At 35.4% G+C, this 23,377-nt stretch overlaps 2 protein-coding genes and 1 non-coding gene across 6 annotated transcripts in view; 2 read left to right on the top strand and 1 right to left on the bottom strand.

Annotated features, from left to right (window-relative positions):
* Positions 1–23,377, top strand: part of PELI1 (pellino E3 ubiquitin protein ligase 1) — a 1,042,993-nt gene that overhangs the window by 497,167 nt on the left and 522,449 nt on the right. The gene's annotated exons all lie outside the window — the stretch shown is intronic.
* The window catches only part of AFTPH (aftiphilin), a 72,558-nt gene that overhangs the window by 20,849 nt on the left and 28,332 nt on the right, over positions 1–23,377 (bottom strand). For 3 of the 4 annotated variants that reach the window (XM_066267240.1, XM_066267238.1, XM_066267241.1), the window contains 4 exons: positions 18,493–20,450; positions 4,505–4,656; positions 2,540–2,666; positions 2,091–2,147 (listed from right to left, as the gene is read on the bottom strand). In XM_066267240.1, coding sequence (XP_066123337.1) covers positions 2,091–2,147; positions 2,540–2,666; positions 4,505–4,656; positions 18,493–20,418 — 2,262 coding nt within the window. In that variant the 5' untranslated portion in view covers positions 20,419–20,450. Of the gene's footprint in view, positions 1–2,090; positions 2,148–2,539; positions 2,667–4,504; positions 4,657–18,492; positions 20,451–21,861; positions 22,029–23,377 lie in introns of all 4 variants that reach the window. The other variant, XM_066267239.1, reaches the window with a different exon arrangement.
* TRNAV-GAC (transfer RNA valine (anticodon GAC)) lies at positions 5,868–5,943 on the top strand. Its single transcript has one exon. It is a non-coding gene; the product is annotated as a tRNA-Val (tRNA).

The following is a 23,377-nucleotide window of genomic DNA, read 5'->3' as shown; positions in this document are numbered from 1 at the left end:
CCAAATAAAAGTCTCCCTTTACTGAAAGCTGGGGGTGGGAGGTGAGAATCAAAGCAGCTAAGTCTATTTACAGATTCCTAAATACCAGTTTTCAGGAGAACCTCCTCTCCCCCTGCCCCAAAATATGGCATAAGCTACCTAAAGCAATTTATAGACTGAATTCATGAATGCATGGTCTAATCCAATACCACATACATCATAAGGCTTTGTAGTGTGCCCTTATGCAAGGAGACAATGCATTTAGGAAACAATTACTAATCTTAGCCAACTTTTCTAATGTGAACTATCACTTAAAGCAATGGTTTCCAAAGTAGCCCCCAATAAGTAGTTTCTTTATTGCCTGGGAACTTGTCAGATGTGCAAATTCTCTAGCACCACCTCCACTTATTCAGAGGTACTGAATAAAAAACTCTGAGGGTAGTACCCAGCATTCTGTGTTTTTAACAAACCTTCCAAGCTATTCATATTCAAGTCTGAGAAGCAGTGACTTAAATGATCATTTCAGATATATACTATTCCTTCAGATGAGATAAAAAGATACTGAACATCTCATATATGTAAAGCTCATATATGCATTCACTAAATCAACTTTGGTATCAAAAGCTTATCAAAATGGTAAATTATTACTAATAAAGATTATAATTAAAGTACCAAAATAAAGTACAAATATTCATCTCTAACTCCTCACAAAACCTTAAGTACTGACTAATGTGATGAGCCTACGCACAAACATTAAGTAGGTTACTACTGAATGAAAGCTCCTACAAATCAAATTCATACTTCCTACTCAGAATGTGACAATAACTTGTAGAATGCTACTCTTTGAGAAAAAAAGAAATACTAATAACCAAAATGTTAAAGAAATGGTCTGGACTGTATTTACCCCCAACAGAAAAAGAGTGCAGGGATAATCAAGGTGTTTTGAAAATACAAGATTACTATTTATTAAGGAGTAGAAACTGGTAAGAATGAGCACAGAAAGGTTTTTGTCCAATTCCACAAAACTACAAAAACAAAACAAAGCAAAACGGTCCAATTCAGTATCAATAATCAGAGCTTACTCATGAAAAAAGTTTCCAGATTAAAGAAAAGTCAAGTGCCACAGCAAATTCATTTTTACATGCATGCATATCAAGGGCTACAATTTAAATTCCACACAAAGGGTTCCTTATTTTTTTCCTTTCTTTCTTAAACATAGTATTTCCCCTTATTTTCATGTTATTGGCAAAATAATTTAAAAATATTTTTAGTTTAATAAAAATGAATAACATTTTTATTCACCAATAACTCAAAGACACACCAAAAAACACAAACACATCCAACTTTAAAATGTGACTGAATCTTGAAAAGGTACAGAATGAAAATTCCTCTGTCATCCTGGACTACCTGGCATATCTAAAAAAAACAAGCAAAATAAAAACACAAAAATTCAGTACATTTAAAATATATTAGTAATAGAAAAACCAAGGACGAATTATGGCTCCTGATTGTTTTCAGTTACTGTAAGTTGGTATTTCCAAGCTTTTATATACATCCATAGTCTTAATATTTCATTATTTACATTGATCACAACTAGATTAAAACAGTCTCTAAACCAGGGGTCTCAAACGCGGGCCGCATGTGGCCCACCGAACAATTTTTTGTGGCCCGCAGACTAATCCACGAAGTTCAAAATATTTTGGATAAAATTAAGTAAACCCATGGATTAGTCTGCGGGCCGCGAGTTTGAGACCCCTGCTCTAAACCCTCAGATACTTCTGTTCCTTCTATTTAAAAGCAATTTGGGAGGGAGGGCAAGAAAAAAGAGACCACCAGAGGTGCATTTTACAAGGAGTTATGAGCACTAATAGAACTAAAATAAAAGTAATTTTTAATCTAAAACAAAAGTCTGTAACTAATGGAATATAGAAAAATATCTTCGATCAAGAGTTAGAGGGATTTATGAGATCAAAAAGAATATTGTATTCATTCCCTTAATGTTACCATACTAAGTGCCCTTAAAATATACTTTCTATGTCATACTATATACAATAATTTTACAGAATAAATGCAGCAATGATAACGCCACACAGTGTCAATGCTGTACTTACCAATCCTGCTGCATACATGGGCACTATAACAGGTTGTTTCTTATTGCCCGTGAAGAGCTACACACATGTGTTAGAGAGAAAGAACACATATTTAGGAAATGATCTGTCATACAATAAAATATTTTCCAAAATACACTTGCAATGGTAAACTGAAGAAATTGTCAAATTGTCCATATGGGGTTGGTTGTATTTTTGCTCTCCCAGTCTAATTCCTTCATTTTATAGTTAAGGAAAAACACTACACAACTTTTTCTAAAAATAAGAAATACTGAAGTAAAATTTACATAGATTTATGTTTAAAAGTTTGGCACATTCAAAATACATAAACATTTAAACCAACCACATTTAGTTTTCTGAGGAATTAGCTTATCACAGCTTGAATAGGAATGTAAGAATTTAAAAACATCCCTAGGTTGCTTAAAGAATTTTCCAAGGTACTAACAACTCACAATGTTTCGGGTGTCTATTCCCAAAGAGCACAAAAGCTTCTTGTTGCTATGGGAGCCGCCCCACTGGTATCTCAAGCCATGCGCATCGTGGATGTCCTGTAGCTCCGTCCACACATCCAGCAGTTCCCTGTAAAAGTCACGATGAAGCCACCAACAATGGTTTACCAACAGCTTTCACTATAAATTCTACTTTTAATGTGACTGTGAAATATTATACATTCCAATTAATCTTGAGTCTATCATGAATAAACAACTATTATCTGAATGAAATCAACAACCAACAGTCATTAGAAAAGTAACTAAGTTAAACTCATTTGAAACAATAAGCCAGTAATCAAACAAAAATTCAGTCTGTATGTTATTTGTTTTTTATATTAAAGCAAAAATATTTAAAGGGAGGAAAGAAATCAACTCAGCATTCTACTTTCTTATTTTAATTTTAATCCTTGTGTTTTCTCCTTGAGTCTTGATCCCCAAAATTATAGCATATAATTAGCAGTTATATATATATATTATTTTAAATATAGCAGTTGCAACTATAGCATATATATAATTTTGTATTCTTTTCAGAAATTTTAAGCATTTCCTCATTTACATATATATCTTTTTCAATGGCTGTGTAATGTTCTATCAAGATGAATATACCATCATTTATTTAGCGATAATCTTACAGTTACTGATCAGTTGTTACTGTTAGTAAGGCTAGAGCATCTTCTTGTATTTTTTGGTGTGAGTTGTGTTATTTCCTTAGAATGAATCTTCTGGATCTAAAAGTATGAACTATCTGTACAACTAGCAATTAAATAACTCTCTCTCTCTCTAAATAGTATATGGCAAAACATAAAATTTTTTGTCCACTTCTCTTAGATATCACCCCAAAACAAAAATTGAGAAGCAAAAATAATCTCCATCTTCAATGAAATTAAGGGATACTTAAGACCCTGAGCCACAAATACTGAGGTCACAAAGAGGAACATAGGAAAGACCTGTGGTGGAAGAGATGCCTCTAGAGGCGAGAGTAATGAAATGCAAGAGTCCAGGAATGAGAACGACGTTGAAATTAAAATTAGAAAATGAATTCAGACCCTCTAACAGCTAATAATCATTAGGAGTCCCAGAAAGAAAAGAGAGACAACGGAGGGAAGGCACAGTCAGTACCAGAGAACTGCCCCAGACTGAAGAGTAGAAGCCTCCATGTTGAAAGGTCCCACCCAGTGTGCAGTCCAATGAATAAAAAAGACACATATTTCATTGTGAAATTTCAGAACACCACCAACAAAAGATCCTAAATTATAAATTTAATGTGAGAATAAAATAAAATTTTATCTCCTATGTACCTTTTTTCTCAGGAGGCTGTTAGAGGATGTAACCTAAGTGAAAGGAGGTCCTCTAAGACAACATGGAAGAGGCCTGGAACAGGAAGATGTAGGACCCCGGAAAAAAACGTAATGGCCGGCCTGACAGTTTTGATCACAAGTAAAATTGTATTAATAGGGTGTTGGCTGGTAGAGAAAGACTTAGAAATGGAAAAAGAGACCCAATTATCAAGTTGAGGGGGAAAAAGTTGTACTATAAAGAAAATAGTAGTTAAGCAAGGAACATAATTTACATGATTGTAATAATGAAAATAACAAATAAAAATTAACCAAAAACTCGAAGTATACTGGGATGATAAAGTAAGGAAAATAAAATCAAAATATAAGATCTAAATTCTTATCTATCATACTACAAAGTCAAAAGATAATATGTTAAAATTGATTAGAACTGATTTAGAAATAAAAAAAAAGCTCAAAAATGAAGAAGCAGGGACGTTTATAAAACATCATATTGTTTAATACAATATGATTTTGTTAAAATTTACCATAATAATGTTGTAAAACCTTAACGTTTTAAGACAACCTTATAAATTACAACAGTTGCAACTAACGCATATGCATGTTCTCTTGACAACGGTCTACCACTTACCCACTTTCAGCTAAGGCCTCTTTTGTTTTTATTGGTAAGGTGCTTGTTTCCAACAAGTGCTTCAGGGAAACAATTTCCTCTTCAGTATCAGGAACAAATAAGGAAGGAAAACATGCTTCGAAAATTCGTTCCAGGCGGTTTAGCAAAGCTGTCTGTACCAAAACACCCCCCCAAAAAAGTTTATATTTATTTCTCTAGTTCTAAGAATGTCATAATCACACACACACAAACACCCTTCCCTTCCCCAGTCTATGACTATAAGACAGAGAGGGAAACTACCAGTCAGGTACAAGAAATGCGAAGTGACAGCAGCACAACTACTCATAGAACTGCTGTTTCAAATGATTAAATAATCATGGCATTGTTAGATTAGCTATTATCAAGACAGGTAATAACAAATGTTGGAGAGACTGTGGAGAAAAAGGAACCCTCATTCACTGTTGGTGGAAATGTAAAGTAGTACTATCATTATGGAAGAAAGTATGGTGGTTCCTCAAAAAATTAAGAATAGAATTACCATATGACCCAGCAGTCCCCCAAAACTCAAAGACACTGGTATGTAAAGACACATGCAGCCCCATGTTCATCACAGCATTGTTCACAGTGGCCAAGACATGGAAACAACCAAAAAGCCCTTCGATAGATGACTGGACAAAGAAGATGTGGTACATATATACTATATATACTATGAAATACTACTCAGCCATAAGAAATGATGACATAGGATCATTTATGACAACATGGAGAGAGCTTGATAACATTATATTGAGTGAAATAAGTAAATCAGAAAAAAACTAAGAACTGTATGATTCCATACACAGGTGAGACACCATATTGAGACTCATGGACATAGACAAGAGTGCAGTGGTTACCAGGGGGAAGGAAAGGGAGAAGAGGGAAGAAGTGGGGGGAGGGGAGGGGCATAAAGAAAACCAAATAGAAGGTGACAGAGGACAATTTGACTTTGGGTGATGAGTATACAACATAATCAAATGTCAAAATGATCTGGAGATGTTTTCTCTGAATCTATGTACTCTAATTGATGCCACTCTGTTAAAGTTAATTGTCTAAATAAAAAAAATCATGGCGGTACAGTGGTGAAAAATAAATGTAGTTACACATCAAGCACCATACCTGGGTACTTTAGAAACATTACATTATTTAATCCATTAGAAAATTCTACAAAAAGGAAATTATTACCCAATTGTAAAGACAGAAAGCAATCTCAAAGTTTGAATAATTTGTCCAAAGCAAAAACATAAACAAATACCATACAGCATTCATGGTTTTCTTTACACCCCTCTGGGATGTTTCTTACTACCACTCACTCTAGATTTAGGAACATTAAGATTGGATACTTGTGGCCCTGGCCGGTTGGCTCAGCGGTAGAGCGTCGGCCTGACGTGCGGGGGACCCGGGTTCGATTCCCGGCCAGGGCACATAGGAGAAGCGCCCATTTGCTTCTCCACCCCCCCCCCTTCCTCTCTGTCTCTCTCTTCCCCTCCCGCAGCCAAGGCTCCATTGGAGCAAAGATGGCCCGGGCGCTGGGGATGGCTCCTTGGCCTCTGCCCCAGGCGCTAGAGTGGCTCTGGTCGGGGCAGAGCATCGTCCCCTGGTGGGCAGAGCTTCGCCCCTGGTGGGCGTGCCGAGTGGATCCCGGTCGGGTGCATGCGGGAGTCTGTCTGACTGTCTCTCCCCGTTTCCAGCTTCAGGAAAAAAAAAAAAAAAAGATTGGATACTTGTAAAAGTATGCTGTTATAGTTGAACAAACCTTCTTCTTGGACATAGACCTGAATTTTGAAAGCCTTTCAGAAATATCTCTGCTAATGGAACTAAAGTAGAAAAGAATGTCTCAATTTTTACTTAGAAATTCAACAGCTCATCTTCATTCTGATGATCTGTGTTATCTTTTAGAAATTCCATTTCTCTACTCTTCTATGGTATGTATATATGTATTTTTGAATAAAACACTGCCTTTCCTCCAAGCAAAACCTGCATATGCCCAAGTAATTTTCACCAAGAATGTTGGCATTTGGAATATTTTCATTAACTAAAACTTGTTGGATTTAGATTAATTTACATTTTTGGAGGTCCTATCATGTTTATTCTATATATGCAACCTACACTAACATTTATTTCCATTTTCTTAACTATTTCAGGTACATGTAAAATTGAATAGTAGCTCAATTTACTACTTAAACATCAAATAGGAATACATTGTTATTAAGTAGAAGCTTGTTGGAAGATTAAGTGTACTTCCAAAATGACACCCAGTGTACAAGACAATTCCACATCATGGTGGTACTTTCTGCCAAGGAACACAAACAAATTAACACTTGATTTCTGTTGTTTAGTATAGTCAGCAAAGAGGAAAATGAAAACCAAAGGGAAAATTTTCACAAACATATTTTTCAAACTAAAATCTCTTTTGAAAACAGTGATCAGAGCAAAAGTTAACACTACACAATTAGTTTCAGGGTACTCATCTGCTATCTCTGCAAGTTACCCTAAAATCTTTATTATATTCATGTCTGTGATACGAGAAAAAGTTCTTAGAAGCAATTATGAAACCTCCAGTACAGAACAGACTCAAGATCCCAAGGCTTGTGAAACTTGAGTGTGTCAAGGGGACTCATGCTTAAGGATTCAACAGAGGGAATGACAGACACTACTTTTAAAGGGATCAGATAACCATCTAATTGGAAACATGAGGAGTGCTGGCGTCTCTTGGGCAGGGCAGGTAAACAAAAACTCACATAAGACCAAATTTTATTTCTCTGTAAATTAAAACAGAATCTTTCTAGTATCTTCTTTGTTATTCTTTTAATGGGATAGAAAAAAATATTTTTCAAAGGAAGAAATGACCACAAAACTATCTTTGTAGGCCATTTATAAACAAGTAAGGGCAGGTGTGGTCTAATGAACCTTTATGTACTAAAACAGGTGGCAGGACCAATTTATCACTTGGGCCACATTTTGCACATCTGAGATAGAAGAAAACAAATAAAGATTCTAGTAACCAGAGTTCACTAACTGAACAACACTGTCCAACACAAGGAAGAACTACTCAACAATTCAACAAGAAAGTAGTAATGGAATTAACAAAGATTATGATTAAAATTAAATTTCTTCTAATAACTTACTTTTAAAAGTGTATCAATTTCCTATTACCCACAAGACCAATTTGATGGTAAAAAGGCACTCTCTAAAAGGAGTTTCTTATTACTGTACTATCTTGTTCATGGTAATAAATAGTCCCAAATTTGATTGGACTTTGTTATCAATGGCCAATGTAATGATAACAAAGGACTGTGAATTCAGTGGGCTCAGACTCAGTTTCTGGATTTATAAATTTGGAGATACCAGGGCCTATCTCACAGGGTAAATGACAAATTAGAGAATTAAATACATGGCACCCAGTGTGTGTTCAAGAAGTGGTAGCTTTTATTACTACTATGTTATTGTATAGATAATACATATACAGTGTATACATATATCATACATACACAGTGGTCTGCCAGGGAATGAAATGTCAAAACTAGGTTCAATCTCATCAAACATGTTTCTCTATCACTACTTAGCATTCTAAATCATTACAAAAAAACCCTGTCTCAATCTATCAATTCTACCATGTTATAACAGGAAATGAAATAATCCAAGTATTTTGCATCCTCCCCAAGATCCTCCCACCGATTTGGAAAAAAATTACCTAATTTAAAAAGACTATCTTAAGAACTGTTTATATAAATAGAACCTGTTACTGCTACCCTCTATGGATATGAAACTGTGGAAATTGGTGAACATTTTGGTTGACTTGTTGGCATTTATCACTTAAACTTTGATCACATTATGAAATACAAAGTGTATAAACCACATATTAGGTGTGTTTAAGAGTGCTTTACTTCCCATGAAGCACAATAAAGTTAAAAGTTCAGCAATGTGACACAGAAGTACAAGTTAATTCGTAAGCACAACCGGTACAAGACTATAACATAATGCTACCACAGAAGTTTCTCTTGCGACCAAGCAAACAGGTTTCTTTTGAGAAACCAGTTTTCCAAAATAAATTAAAAAACAGACATTAAATTAAAAAAAATTATTTTGAACATCAAATTTGAGCATGAAATAAAAGGCATCCAAAGCTGAAAGGTTTGAGTTTTTTATTTAAAAAAAACACAAAACTTTAAGTGTTTTAAAATATATACATTTTTTTCTTCAAAGCTATCATCCAAGGATAGTTTAAAGTACCTGACAACCTTAAACCAAACCAGTAATGCAATTAATATCTCAGGAAAACCAGAATCAATAAAGTAAAATATTAAACTTAGATTTATTCTACTGTGCATGAGTATAAAGGAACTATATTTATACTATCCTGATTATATGAATTCTTGTTTCTATATAGTATATCTAGCCATAACAGGAAGTCTACTCCTGGTTTTGATTAATTTAGGGCACGGCTCAATTTTTAAGCTCCTTGTAGCTGATTAACTCAGAAAAAGATGTGAATTAAACAGTAATATTTATTAACATGTTACAGTACATGTGGATTTATATTAGACGTAAAATTCCAAAAGATTATATTTAATTATTTGGAATTAGTGGTAACGTCAGACTGATTTAGCTCTACTTTCCCTAGACAGAGAAGGCAGCACAATTAAAGTAGAGAGTATTAGTATAACTCAGTTCAGGAAAGTGAGGGCCTAAATTCAGCAAAAGATCAAAAGATGTTTTCTGAAACAGCCAGAAACTGCAAAAGCCTGTTATGGTGCATTATGGTTTTCATTTAATGCTTATATAGTGCTCACCATGTGCTGAGGCATTATTCTAAATCAGGGGTCCCCAAACTTTTTACACAGGGGGCCAGTTCACTGTCCCCTCAGACCGTTGGAGGGTCGGACTATAAAAAAAAAACTATGAACAAATCCCTATGCACACTGCACATATCTTATTTTAAAGTAAAAAAACAAAACGGGAACAAATACAATATTTAAAATAAAGAACAAGTAAATTTAAATAAACAAACTGACCAGTATTTCAATGGGAACTATGGGCCTGCTTTTGGCTAATGAGATGGTCAATGTGCTCCTCTCACTGACCACCAATGAAAGAGGTGCCCCTTCCGAAAGTGCGGAAGTGCAGCAGGGGCAGGATAAATGGCCTCAGGGGGCCGCATGTGGCCCGCGGGCCTTAGTTTGGGGACCCCTGTTCTAAATGCTTTACAAATATTAGCTCATTTAAGTATCAAAAGAACCATATGAGGGAGGTAACAATAATACTATTTTCCCCACTTTCTGGATGGAGCACTAAGAGGTTAACTTGTCTATGGTTACATGAATATTACATGAGGAGGCTGAATCCTAACCTAGAAAAGTACAGCTTCAGTCTGCGCTCTTAACCACTATATTATGTTGTCACCAAAGCAGTTCTACATTCAAGTTCTAAAAATTATAGGAGCTTTGAGGGCAAGGACTGTGCCCTCAAAGGATAAAATCTCTGGTACCTCCTACACATATTTGGTACAGGAATATTAAAACTACATCAATGTAAAATAGTTTTAAAAAAGCACTTCACTTTTATTTAAGACCGCAGGGGACATGTTTGTTCTACTTACAAAAATATATCTTATTATAAGCCACCTAAATTATTTTTTGTACATAGGTTGTATATTATTTATATAATTATAATGTATAAATAACTGAATGAATGCCTTTATGTAAGGTACTATGCTTGATGCTCTACATGTATCACCTGATAAATCTTTTAAAAGAAACCCTGAAATATAAGTACTGTATTATTGTTTCCATGTTACAGATAAAGAAAATAAAGTTAAGGCAGATTAAGATAACTAACCAGTCTCAAGCTGGTATGGTACAAACAGCAATGATTTGATCCAAATCCAGACTCTAAAGCCTACTTTCTTTTCACTAAACCATGCTTTAACTCCCTTTTTTTTGGTCTTTCCAACATTTCTAGACATTAGATAAGGTATTCAACTATTACCTGCTGAAGTGGTGAATACACTTAAAAGCAAATTATTTCATTTAACATGACAATTCATAGTTTTCAACAAAGCAAACAAAATTTTTACTTAAGAATCAGTGCTGCGCTCTACATTTATGTGAGGGTAACAAATAAAAGCACAAAGCAACTAAATTTTAGCTGAGGTTACAACAGTAACTACATAAAATAATATTTACATCAATTACTTAAATTTTAAATGCCTTCAATTTCAAAGTCAAAGAGGAAAAATAGTCATCAGTTCTCCCTTAATGCAGAATCAGGAAACTGGTGACTGCGGTTCATATAATTGTCATGTCCTTCAATTTATACAAATCCCAAATTCTAAGCCTAGAAAACAGCAGCACATCTAGCCATTAAACATTTTAAGAGTTGGGGGCTCTAATAAATGTCGGGCTGAAAGTCAAATGCTCTTCAAGGCAGGTACCAGCTTCCCTTTTGATTTTCTCTATTCACATCCAGTGCCAGGGAGTCAAACAAGGTGGCCAGCTACTTGCACAGAAAAGCACTTATGCTCAGAAGAGTTCCAACCTGTCAAAACTGTTCTGAGAATGGAAACTAGCCAAAAGTAGCAACTTTGCTCTCAAGAGAGTTTGATGGGTGAGTGTATAGAGCCAGAAGTAGGGGCACTCCCACATAAATTCTCATTTGTCTCTCTTACTTTCTTCAACTCACCAAAAAATCCAGTTGGCAACACTATTTCTTGCATCTTTGAAGACCATCTTTCAAGAAGTTCATTTCTGAGATTATTCAGTAACATTTAACATTTATTAAGTACTCATTATGTGCAAGACACTGTGCTAAAGCACCTTTAGATGTACAATTTTATTTTATCATAATAGTTTTGAAATAAGTACTTCTATTATTCTTTAAATCTGAGGTTTTGGACGTGGATAACACAGGTTAGTGCTGAAACATGAATCTGAATCTAGCAGTGGGACCCCAGAGCCAGGGTTTTAAGCACTATATACTATGCCCAGGACCAACTAGTTTACACAGAAGGCACAGGGTCTAGGGCCTACAATAATTTTACAGGCTCATGAAAATGTTTTAATATCTAATATTAACATACTTATCTTTATAATGTTATAAAATAAAATTTTAAATATCTTTTATGGAAAAGGAGCTCACAAAAGTCCTATGTGGCCTTGGAGAGCCAGTGTTCTATTAGAATCCTTTATTATCTTGAATGTCTTTGTATTATTATTTTTTTCAAAACAGATTTCTAGGAAAGCAAAAAACAATCAGTTACCCGATTGTTTAACTCATCAATGAGGCAAAGGCTCATGAATGAATTACTTTATATTCATTCCCAGTTCCATCATATCTTCTGTCTGAGATTGGAGGAGGAAAATCCTACGGTTTATAAGGAGCTGTTTTCATTTTACCCACTTGTGCAAATTATCTAATGCACAGTTCCCCAACTAGTATGCTTCAGCCAAAAACAGGCACAAGTTTTCAAAAAATCTTGAAAGTTATATAAAGACAACTGGTGCTCCCACGTGGTTAATTTTAGGTGTCAACTTGACTGGCCAATGAGGTGCCTAGACAATAGATTCAACATTATTCTGGGTATGTCTGTGAAAGTGTTTCTAGATAAAATTAACACCTGAATTGGTAGACTGAGTAAAACAGATGGTCCTTCCTAATATGAGTGGGCCTTATCCAGTCACTGAAGACAGCCTGCAGACTGTAGAGCAGGAGTCCCCAAACTTTTTACACAGGGGGCCAGTTCACCGTCCCTCAGACCGTTGGAGGGCCAGACTATAAAAAAGACTATGAACAAATCCCTATGCACACTGCACATATCTTATTTTAAAGTAAAAAAAAAAAAAAAGGAAGAAATACAATATTTAAAATAACAAACAAGTAAATTTAAATCAACAAACTGACCAGTATTTCAATGGGAACTATGCTCCTCCACTGACCACCTATGAAAGAGGTGCCCCTTCCAGAAGTGCGGCGGGGGCCAGATAAATGGTCTCAGGGGGCCGCAGTTTGGGGACCCCTGCTGTAGAGCTTGGGACTTCTCAGCCTTCAAAATCACACAAGCCAATTCCTTATAATCTACCCACCTGCCCACCCCCATCCACCCATCCTCCTGATTCTGTTTCTCTGGAGAATGCTAACTAATACACCTCTATTTTAAAAACTACACTGGAATATGAGCAGATTAAGTGTACTGAGTCTCGTTCAGTTTTTCAACGTGGTATGTAAGATGAGCACACCTATGGTCTTAGACTCTGGTTCTTACGGAGATATCCACTCAAATGCATATCTCTTTTAAAGTATCTTATATTTAAGGTAATTCCTAACATTACTTAAACATATTTCTAGTTAGTTTTCCTTCCTTTCTTAGGAACAGAAGTTGATTATTGTTAATAGTTTTAATATTGATAGCATTAGGTCTTGCTCTTAAGTGGAAGCTTACAAGAAACATAAAATATACTCACTAGGTAATTTAATCTTCCATTTAAAAGGATACCTTATGCCTCAACACTATTAAATATTCAGTAAGATATCAAGTACAACCTACAATTGTATCCTTATCAAGTCCCATTTCAAGCTATATAAGAGCAATTAGTGGTAATATTCACCATGCTCTAAAAAGATGCTTTGCATCTTTTATATAATTTCTGGATAAATCTAAATAAAGCATTTCTATCTATTTTGGAATCCAAGCCCAGAATTTCATATTTTCTGAGGGAAAAATAATAAAAGGAATTTCTATCCAAATATTTCATATAAGCAAAGAAGAGTATATAAGGCTAAAATCTTAATTTCTTGAGATGTAACTGACATATAACATTGTAATAATTTCAGGTGTACAACATAATGATTTGATATATATGTAATCTGCAAAATGATCACCATAGTAATAGTTAACATACAGTTAACTATTGTTAACTTTCTTGTGATAAGAATTTTTAAGATCTACTCTTTTAGCAACTTTCAAATATAAAACCGAGTATTCTAAACTATAGTCACCATGCTGTATAATACATCCCCAGGACTTATTTATTTTATAACTAGAAATTTGTATCTTTTGATCACTTAATTTGTTTTGTTGCCTACTTATGTTTTCAGTCATAAATAAGTTCAAGTGTTCCCCAAATAAAGGAAAACTTGCACAAATCTAGGGCAGATGATTAAACAAAGGGTGAATGTATAGGATTAGTTAAAATTAGTTTGAGAATGCTGGCTTTCTGGTGAACAAACCAATAACTTAATCTCTAAATAACATAAGCCAAAGTAGAAAGTGACTCCTTTTTATTCCTTTTTGGGTTACTCTTCATATTTAAAGTTCTTAAAACAAATCTTCATCTAAAATATTTTCCCAGTAGTATTATCAATCAGATGGCTGATAAGAAAGAATGACATTTCCACAGCCAATTAATATAGAAAATTTTACTCACTAATTAACTAAGTTCTCAAATTACATCAGGGCAATACTTTTCAAATTTTACAAACGCTCAAAGTTGAATGCAGTGTGTATGACATTATCTAAGAAAAAGGCATCATGGCTATCAGTCAAGGTTCCTTTATGAAACATTAACAGGCAATAAAACAAACAAAAATAAAATTAGAAAACTCTTAAAACAATATACATAATTGTCTTTTTTAAAAAAGGGGCAGCTTTGAAAGTAAAGAGGATTTTGGGTGTTTTGTTGCCATTTTGTTTTCATTTAAATCTTAGCCCAAAAGTGAGGAACAGTTTTGAGCCTTTTCTAATTTGTACAAGAGATACCACATTACTTGCTTTTCTTCACAATTTATATATTCCTTCAACATAGGAATATTAACAAAAGAATGAAATATACTGAACTCTGGGTTCTCAAATCACTGCAGAGAAAGACTATTTCTCAATAAATGGTCATGTATAGCTTTTACAACAAGGCTTAAATCCCTTTGAGGCTTCCTGACCCACACCTGAGAATTAGTTTGACCAAGAACATTTTATAACTTTGAAAGATTTCTTCTTGGTTGATTTCTTCCCCTAAGTAACAAAGTATTGCAATAAACCTGCAATAACTGATGGTCTCTTGCCCCAAGGAAGATTTAGTTTATTAAAACATTAAGACATCCTTCAGGTAGGCTGAAAAAAGGAATATACTACAAAATAGGGGCTTGGCCAATGTCACATATCAAATACAGTGAAAAGTTGAAGAAATCTGAAATGACAACTATACTATTTGCCTGATTTCACAAAACAAAAAATTATTCCCCATGTTTGTTTACTTGAATTAACTGAATGCTGAATTCTAAGATTTTCACAACATTCTGTGAAAGCAGAATTTGCAAAAAGCATTTGACAGCACTCTGTTCAGAGTTGCTGCATCCAGGTAACACTGAACAGGAATGAATCATTTAAAAATTTATCATTAAAAAAAAAAAAACCCCAATGTTTACCAGCATTAATTCTGGGAGGATTTCTGTGCTGTTTCCAACATTGTAGCAACTATGACAAATATTTTAAGAAAAGTATTAATAAATCTAACCCTCTCTTAGAGGAATAATGAACTTTTCCAGCAGATTCTCACAAAGGAGGAACCTGCAGGCCACAAGCCTCCTTCACAACGGCAGGATTAGAATGAAAGTCACTTCCAAATACTCACTAGGTCAATTCATTCAGGACTTACCCATTCTCTACCTCAACTTTCTTCAAAGTTCTCTTCCAGCCCTTTCCAGCAGTATCTCCATTCTAAGACCTCCCTCCAAGTTCTGCTCATTTTGCATAACCCATTCAGTAAAAATAAAAACCTAAGGACTGGGTCAAACAAATCACAGAAGTCTTAATGCATCTTGCCAAATCTATACTTTGTTTTATTTTTACAAAATAGAATCATATACAAAATTCTGATTTTTTCAATAGATTTTTTCACTCATTTTAAAATGTACTATTGTTTTATCTTCACAAAAGTCTTTTGAAGTAGACATTGCAGATAACTGAGTTCAGAGGTAACTTTTCCTAAATCGTGAAGTTTATAAAAGGCTGAATCAAGATTCAAACTCAGATCTGTAAGATTTCATAGGCGACCCTGGCTGGTTGGCTCAGTGGCAGAGCATCAGCTCGGCATGTGGATGTCCCAGGATCGATTCCCAGTCAGGGCACAAAGAAGACGTGATGATCTGCTTCTCCACTCCCCCCCCTTCCACTTCCCTCTCTCTCTCTCTCTCTCTCTTCCTGTCCTGCAGCCATGACTCGAATGGTTCCAGTGCATTGGCTTCAGGCGCTGAGGATGGCTTTGTGGAGCCTCAGCCTCAGGTGATAAAAATAAAAAACTGGATGGCCAGCATGGCGACCAGATGGGCAGAGCATTGGCCCAAGATGGGGGTTGCAGGGTGGATCCTAGTCGGGGTGCATGTGGGAGTTTGTCTCTTTATCTCCCCTCCTCTCACTTGGATAAACAGAAAAAAAAAATTCCATAAGGCCCATATACTTTATTACCTCCTATATTTACTTATCAAATTATACATAAATAACTGATCAACTTGAATGATGCAAAAATATTCCTTTTTAAAGTAGTCATACTTTTTAAAATTCATTATCTGATGTTAAAAATTTTAAGGTTATAAATTAAAGCTCATCTAGTACCAGAGTCACTCTATACCAGGGGTCGGGAACCTTTTTGGCTGAGAGAGCCATGAATGCCACATATTTTAAAATGTAATTCCATGACAGCCATATAACAACCGTTGTACGTTAGGCATTATCCAATAAAAATTTGCCTGTCCAGGCGGTGGCTCAGTGGATAGAGCATTGAACTGGGATGCCGAGGACCTAGGTTCGAGACCCCAAGGTGCCAGCTTGAATGTGGGCTCATCTGGTTTGAGCAAAAGCTCACCAACTTGGACCCAAGGTTGCTGGCTCGAGCAAGGGGTTGCTCATACGAGAGCTGAAGGCCCACGGTCAAGGCACATACGAGAAAGCAATCAATGAACAACTATGTGTCACAATGCGCAACGAAAAACTAATGATTGGTGCTTCTCATCTTTCCATTCCTGTCTGTCTGTCCCTGTCTATCCCTCTCTCTGACTCTCTCTCTGTCTCTGTTAAAAAAAAAAAATGTGTTGTTGGAGGACAGCTGTGATTGGCTCCAGCCACCCACAACCATGAATATGAGCGGTAGGTAACGAATGGATTATAATACATAAGAATGTTTTATATTTTTAACATTATTTTTTTTATTAAAGATTTGTCTGCAAGCCAGATGCAGCCATCAAAAGAGCCACATCTGGTTCGTGAGCCATAGGTTCCCGACCCCTGCTCTATACCCTAGTAAGATGAAACTAAACAGGAAAAGGATTAGGTCAAAACCAACAGTCTGCCTTGCATTATATAATTAATTCACTCCTTATTTACAGTTGTAAACTTCTGCCTCAATAATAAATTCCTCATTAGAAATAATATATATTAGCCAAACCATGTAATAACTGAATAAGCACATTAAGCTATTCAGACACTCAAAGTCAAATGAAAACTGATTAGCTGTGTACACCAATTGGTAATACCATAATTTTGACAATCTTAAGTATTAAATGTGTTAAAGCAATGATGTATAATCATTTCAATTAACATTCATACTTTAGAAATATTTCTAATTAAAAATGGTTTGTTTAGCAAAAGATAACTGGAGAAGTAGAGCATATAAATAAATTCTTATTTTATTCTCCGTATCTTTAAAATAAGCCTGTGGACCAAGTGTTATATGTATCAGTTGTCAGTATAAAGCAGTTATTTTCACATGTTCTCTCCCATACTCCTAGAGTTGAAGAAAGGTAAAATGTAGCATAGTGTACAACTCCAGCCTGGGGAACCACTTGGGTATGAAGCTGCAACTGTAGGGGCTAGTTTAGGTCAAAATGCTAAGGAATCTTTTCTCAGAGATCGTCTCAGAGTAGGTAAAAGTATAGAAGAGTAAAAAATATTTTTCCTGACATCCCAAGAAGAGCAACCATAAATGTATATTTGCAAGAAAGTATAAGCAAATAAATTCGGCCACAATAAATCAATCATGGTTGTTTTTTTACTAGGTCTAAACCTTAATTTCTCTAACACCGTTCCTACTAAAAGTAGGTCTTTTAGAAGCTGTTAAATTATGAGGTCCAAATCTGCTTTTTTATATTCTTTTTCTATCCTTTAAGTCCTTATAGCCTTCAGCATAGGCTGAAATTTCAAATTTTGCTTGCTTTCTCCTGCTATCAAAACTGTACTTCAATTTCCTTGATCTATGATAGAGAAAATTAAAAGATATTATTTTCTAAAGCTTAAAAAAAACTCCTAAATGTCAGTTTAACCTTCTTTTAAAATCACTATAAAAGTAAAAACTGCCTGACCAGGCAGTGGAGTGGCACAGTGGATAGAGCATCGAAATGGGATGCAGAGGACCCAGGTTCAAAACCCTGAGGTCGCTGGCTTGAGCGCGGGCTCATCTGGTCTGAGCACAGCTCACAAGCTTGAACCAAAGGTTGCTGGCTTGAACAAGGGGTCACTCTGTCTGCTGCAGCCCCCCAGTCAAGGCACATATGAGAAAGCAGTCAATGAACAACTAAGGAGCCGCAACAAAGAATCGATGCTTTTCATCTCTCCCCCTTCCTGTCTGTCTGTCTCTATCTGTCCTTCTCTCTGTCTCTTTCACACACAAAAAAGTAAAAACTGAATGATTCACTGGAATAACTAGCTAAGTAATAAATTTTTACATAAGTGACATTTATATTCATCAAAAGACCAAGTTGATGAATTTCTTTAAATATTAAAAAAACTCATTGAGATAAAGAAAAATTTCACCAAGTATTACTGTAGGACTGTTTCAGGTTTACCAAAGGCTTGTGAAAAAAAAACACCTTATCTACAAATTAGGTAAGCATTATGTATCATAAAGAGACTTCTTAATTAACAGGTACTCAACTTTATTAGAAGCCTCCCCAGCAGATATCATATAAAATAGAGAAAATTTAGTAAATACCTGAACTGAAGTGGCTGTTTCCTGTAAATGACCACCAGCAACTGCTCCTTTGGAAATTGTTAAAGGGATACTGTGTGTTTTGGGGGTTTCCGGAGTATCAGTCTTTTCATCTGTCCTATGTGACTGCCAGGCTTCCTTTCGGTGATGCGATTCAGTAGCCTGCTGGTCTCCAAAAGCAGCCCAAGAGCAACTATCTTTCTGTCCATCCTCAAAGGCATCCCAATCTACAGCTTGGCTAGGACCAGCTGAACTGAAGTCCGCAAAATCATCCGAGTCATGAAAAGCACTGCAGTCATCCTGAATATTTGGCACAGAATCAAAATCTCCAAACTCACCTTCTTTCCCAATTTTTAGTTCTGAAACAGGTTCAGTTCCTGTAGACTTTGTTGCCAACTTATGTTCCTCTGAAAAACTATCAGAATTCTGTTTTCGGTCTGACTCCGTAAATGTAATTTCCTCTGGGCAAGAAACAGTATTTGTATCACCAAACTCTTCAAAGTCATCACTTGGTTCGCTAAAACGTGGAAAGTGCTCTGAGGACTCTTCAAAGGTGAATTCGCTCATTGAATCTTGAGTACCAGTAACAAAAGGTGGAGTTGTGCCACTGGCTGTGCCAAAGTCACCAAAATCATCCTCATTGGTGGTATCGTTGCAAGTCACAAAGTCATTACTATTATCACCATTTTTTACACTCATAGAGTCATCCAAAACATTTTCTTTTGTAGAATCAATGCTGGGGCTTTGGGAATCAGTAAACTTTCTACTTTCTTCTTTGGAAGAACTAACTTCATTATCAGCATCAAAAGTTTTAGAAGAATCCATGCATAGGTCATTACATTTAGAAGTAAATAAATCAATTTTTTCCTCAGTTTCACATTGTTCTCTCCTACTGGCTTCTGAATTATCAGCTGAGTCTACCAAACTCCAAGCCTTTGACTGAACACTTGAATTTAAAAATTCATCCTGTGGCAATGTCGGAAGGCCTTGTTTTTCAGTACTGAAACCTCTGTCACTCTTCACATTTGTTTCTGAAATACAAACCTGATCCTCTTTTTCAATGTCTCCTTTATCATCAAAGCTTCTACCCAAAGACATTTCTTTAACAGAATTCAGTTCATTGACTCTATTAATTTTATTGTTTTCCTGAATGGTTAGTGCTTCTCTATCATTTAAAACTGCACATTCTATTTCTTCTAGTTGTAGCCTTTCTTTTTTGGAAAATGTGGCAAAATCTGCAAATTCCTCAGCAGGACTATGTTCACAGTCTAAATTACACTCAGTACTATGAGTGCTAAGAGGCTTTCTTCCTTTTGAATCTGCTAAAGTGTCCAGATCATCTGTTCCCTGAGGATTTACAGTTTCCAATACTGCAAACCCATTTGTTAGAATCTCCAGAAAGGGAGGCTTTTCACCATTGCAGCTCTCTAACTGCTGGTTTTGCAGAACAACGTTCTTATCAGTTCTAAAATCTTCTGGAGAAAAACTTGCAGGTGTCCCCACATTTGGTCTCTGCTCCATTATTTTATTTAAATCTCCTAGACTTTCTACGCCATCAATGGAAGTATCTAAAGTTTTAGATGGAATTGCTTCTTTGCTGGTGCTAGAGAGTAAAACATTAGACTGTCCTTTCACAGAAGAAAGTTCAGCAGTGATGTCCTTATCATTACAATTTTTAATGGAATTAAAGCTTGTAAGGCTATCTACATTTTCTGAGAAATCATGAATTGGCATAAAATGGTTTGAAGGTACAAACTCTTCTGTGGGACGAGTATAACCTGGTGTATCAAAATCCACAAACCCTACACTGGAAGGGCTAACTTCTGAAAACCCACCAAATTCCCCAAATTCATCATCATCTTCATCTTCGGCTCCATTGTCTAGTGGTGGTGGTGATGAAGAGTACATTCGAATGATGTCTGGCTCCATTGTTCAGTTGCTTCCAAATAATTAATTTATACCTTAAAAAAAAAAAAAGATTAGGGGATAAATTGCATATAACAAAATCTTTCAAAATTCTTTAAGTTACTTCAAAACAATGCAAATTCACAGTGCTCTAATTTGTATCTTTTAAACTATTTTCTTCTTAGCTTAAGATTATTTTTCACAGTTATAATACTATGCCAAAAATACTCTCTTTTAGTGCATGTTTCCAAGGGCATTTAGTAGTATATTACTAAATTTGGGAATTCCAGAAAATTTCAAAGAAACACAAAAGTATATCTAAAAAATTCTCTTTTTGGGCACTTGATTGTTCTCTTAAGCCCTCTTTCCAGTTCATTCAGTTTGCCTTATGAATCTATGAGTTATTTATAAATAAGACATAAAAATTTTATCTCTAATAATTACTACAAATATTTCCCTCACTTTGCTTTTCAATGTCTATTTCCAACCCATTGATTGGTTTTTTTTAAGATTATTTTTTTAGAGTGGTTTTAGGTTCATAACAAAAGAGCAGAAGGTACAGAGATTTCCCACATACCTCCTCCCCCCATGCTTGCATAGTCTCCTCTATTATAAACATCTTCTACCAGAGTGGCATATTTGTTACAACTGGTGAACCTACATCAACATATTACCGAAAATAGTTTATATAGGGTTCACTCTTGGCATTGGACATTCCTTGGGTTTGGACAAATGTATGAAGACATGTGTCCACTATTATAGTCTCATACACAGCATACCACCTATTCTTCCTTCCCTTTCCCCTGCCCCTGAAACCACTGGTCTTCTTACTGTCACTATAGTTTTGCCTTTCCAAAATGTCATATAGTTGGAATCATATAGTATATATGTAGCTTGTACATACTATATGGTTGACTTCTTTCACTTAGTAATATGTATCTAAGATTCCTCTTCCATGTCTTTTCATAACTGGATAGCTCATTTCTTTATAGAACTGAATAATATTCCATTGTCTACATGTAAGTTTAATTTTTTCATAACTTCCAATTCTGAAATCATTTAGGATGTACAAGGTGAAAAATATAGTTATCATGTATACTAAACTCAGTTCCCATCAATATGATAACAACAGTACATGATTAAACCAGGAAACTGACATCAGTACAACACTATTATCGTAACTCCACTCTAGATCTTGTTTAGCTCTCCTCATTTTCTGTGTATGTGGTTCTAGGATATATATTACATGTATATATTAGATTTGAGTAACCCTCACTATAATTGGGATAAGAACTGTTCCAAAAATAGTTCAATAATATTCATCAACATAAAGAAACTCCCTGTGTTTCCCCTTAATAGTCACATCCTTCCCTAAACCCTAACTCCCGGCAACCACTGACCTAGTCTCCATCATTATAATTTTGCTACTTAAAGAGTATTATATAAATGGAATCATACAACATGTACCCTTTGAAGTTGGCTTTTCCCACTCAGCTTAATGTCCTCAAGATCCATCCATGTTGTTGCATGTATCAATAGTTCATTCCTTTTTATTGCTAAATAGTATTCTATTATTTGGATGTACCACAGTTTTGTGTCTCCGTTCACTCCATGTAGGACATTTTGGTTGGTTCCTATATTTTAGTTACAAATAAAGCTGCTATGAACATTCATGTACAAACTGTTATGAGAATATGAGTTTTCATTTCTCTAACATAAGTACAAGGTCTAAGTAACTTCTTTTCCTAAATAGCCAACAATTATAATCCCATTTATTGAATAATCCTTTCCATGTCCTTTATCATCTTTTTTTAGAATTCCTTTTTTATTTCTTATTTTATTTTTTTTAGAGAGGAGAGAAACAGAGAGAGAGAAAGAGGCAAGAGAAGCAGGAAGAATCAACTCTTAGTAGCTGTTTCCTGTATATGCCTTGAACTCGCACCTGGTGACCTCAGCGTTCCAGGTCATTGCTTTATTCACTGAGCCACCAGAGGCCAGGCCTTCATTTAATTCTAAAGTGGAATCTATGTCTGGGTTATTATCAATATATTCCTCTGTACTAAACAGTCAAAAGTGCCAAAGACAGAATAACATTAAAAGCAGAGGGAGTATTTGTAACCTGAGTCCTAGAATAAAATTAGCCCATAAACAATTAATTGATACTTCCTGTAATTCAGTTGCCAGTTAGGTACACGAGGAAAATGTTTACTATAAAATTCAACCAGTTTTGCAAGCTAAAAAAGAAAATAACTTTCTTTCAGCTCTCAGAATTAAATTTCATGTGTTCTTCCAGTTTTAGGGAGAAGGTACTCTAGAAACCATATTTATTTTAGAGATGAGGAAAGGGGCTAATTGTGATGATCAACTTTCCCAAAGGTCTTACAACTGATCAGTAGAGAACAGCTTCAGAATTTTGAAAAAGATCTTTGAGGTCAATTAGTCAGTCACTGAGACTGGCTCTGGTCGCAACAGAGCATCGCCCCCTGGTGGGCGTGCCGGGTGGATCTCGGTCAGGCACATGCGGGAGTCTGTCTGACTGCCTCCCTGTTTCCAGCTTCAGAAAAATATAAAAAAAAAAAAAAGAAAAAGAAATGAGCAAGTCAAATGAGGAAAGTAAAAGGCCCTATCATAATATATCTACTTAAAATTGTCTTCTTTATAAAATAAGCATCATAAAGAAGAAATTAACTGCTTTAGTTCTCAGATACCTTCTTTTGTGCTGCAGATTAAAGAGAAAAGGAAAAAAGCAGTAGAAGGTATATATAAACCCTATTTTCTTTTCTTGTTTAGAGTCCTGATAATTCATGTTTAGTGCACAGGGTAATTTGACCTCTAACAGTTTCTCTGTAATTATGAAGTTCTTATTATTTAAAAATACTCTCTGATTGTTAATAAGTGTGGAGAAATGGACACTTGCACACACATACTACTAGTGGGTGTGCAAACTGTTACAAAGCTTCCAGAAGGCAATCTGGCTATATTA

Source organism: Saccopteryx bilineata, chromosome 3 (genome assembly GCF_036850765.1).
Source record: "Saccopteryx bilineata isolate mSacBil1 chromosome 3, mSacBil1_pri_phased_curated, whole genome shotgun sequence".
In the NCBI taxonomy this organism is placed as follows: domain Eukaryota; kingdom Metazoa; phylum Chordata; class Mammalia; order Chiroptera; family Emballonuridae; genus Saccopteryx; species Saccopteryx bilineata.
Note: the sequence above shows the minus strand (reverse complement) of the source record. Positions and strands in the feature narration are given on the sequence as shown.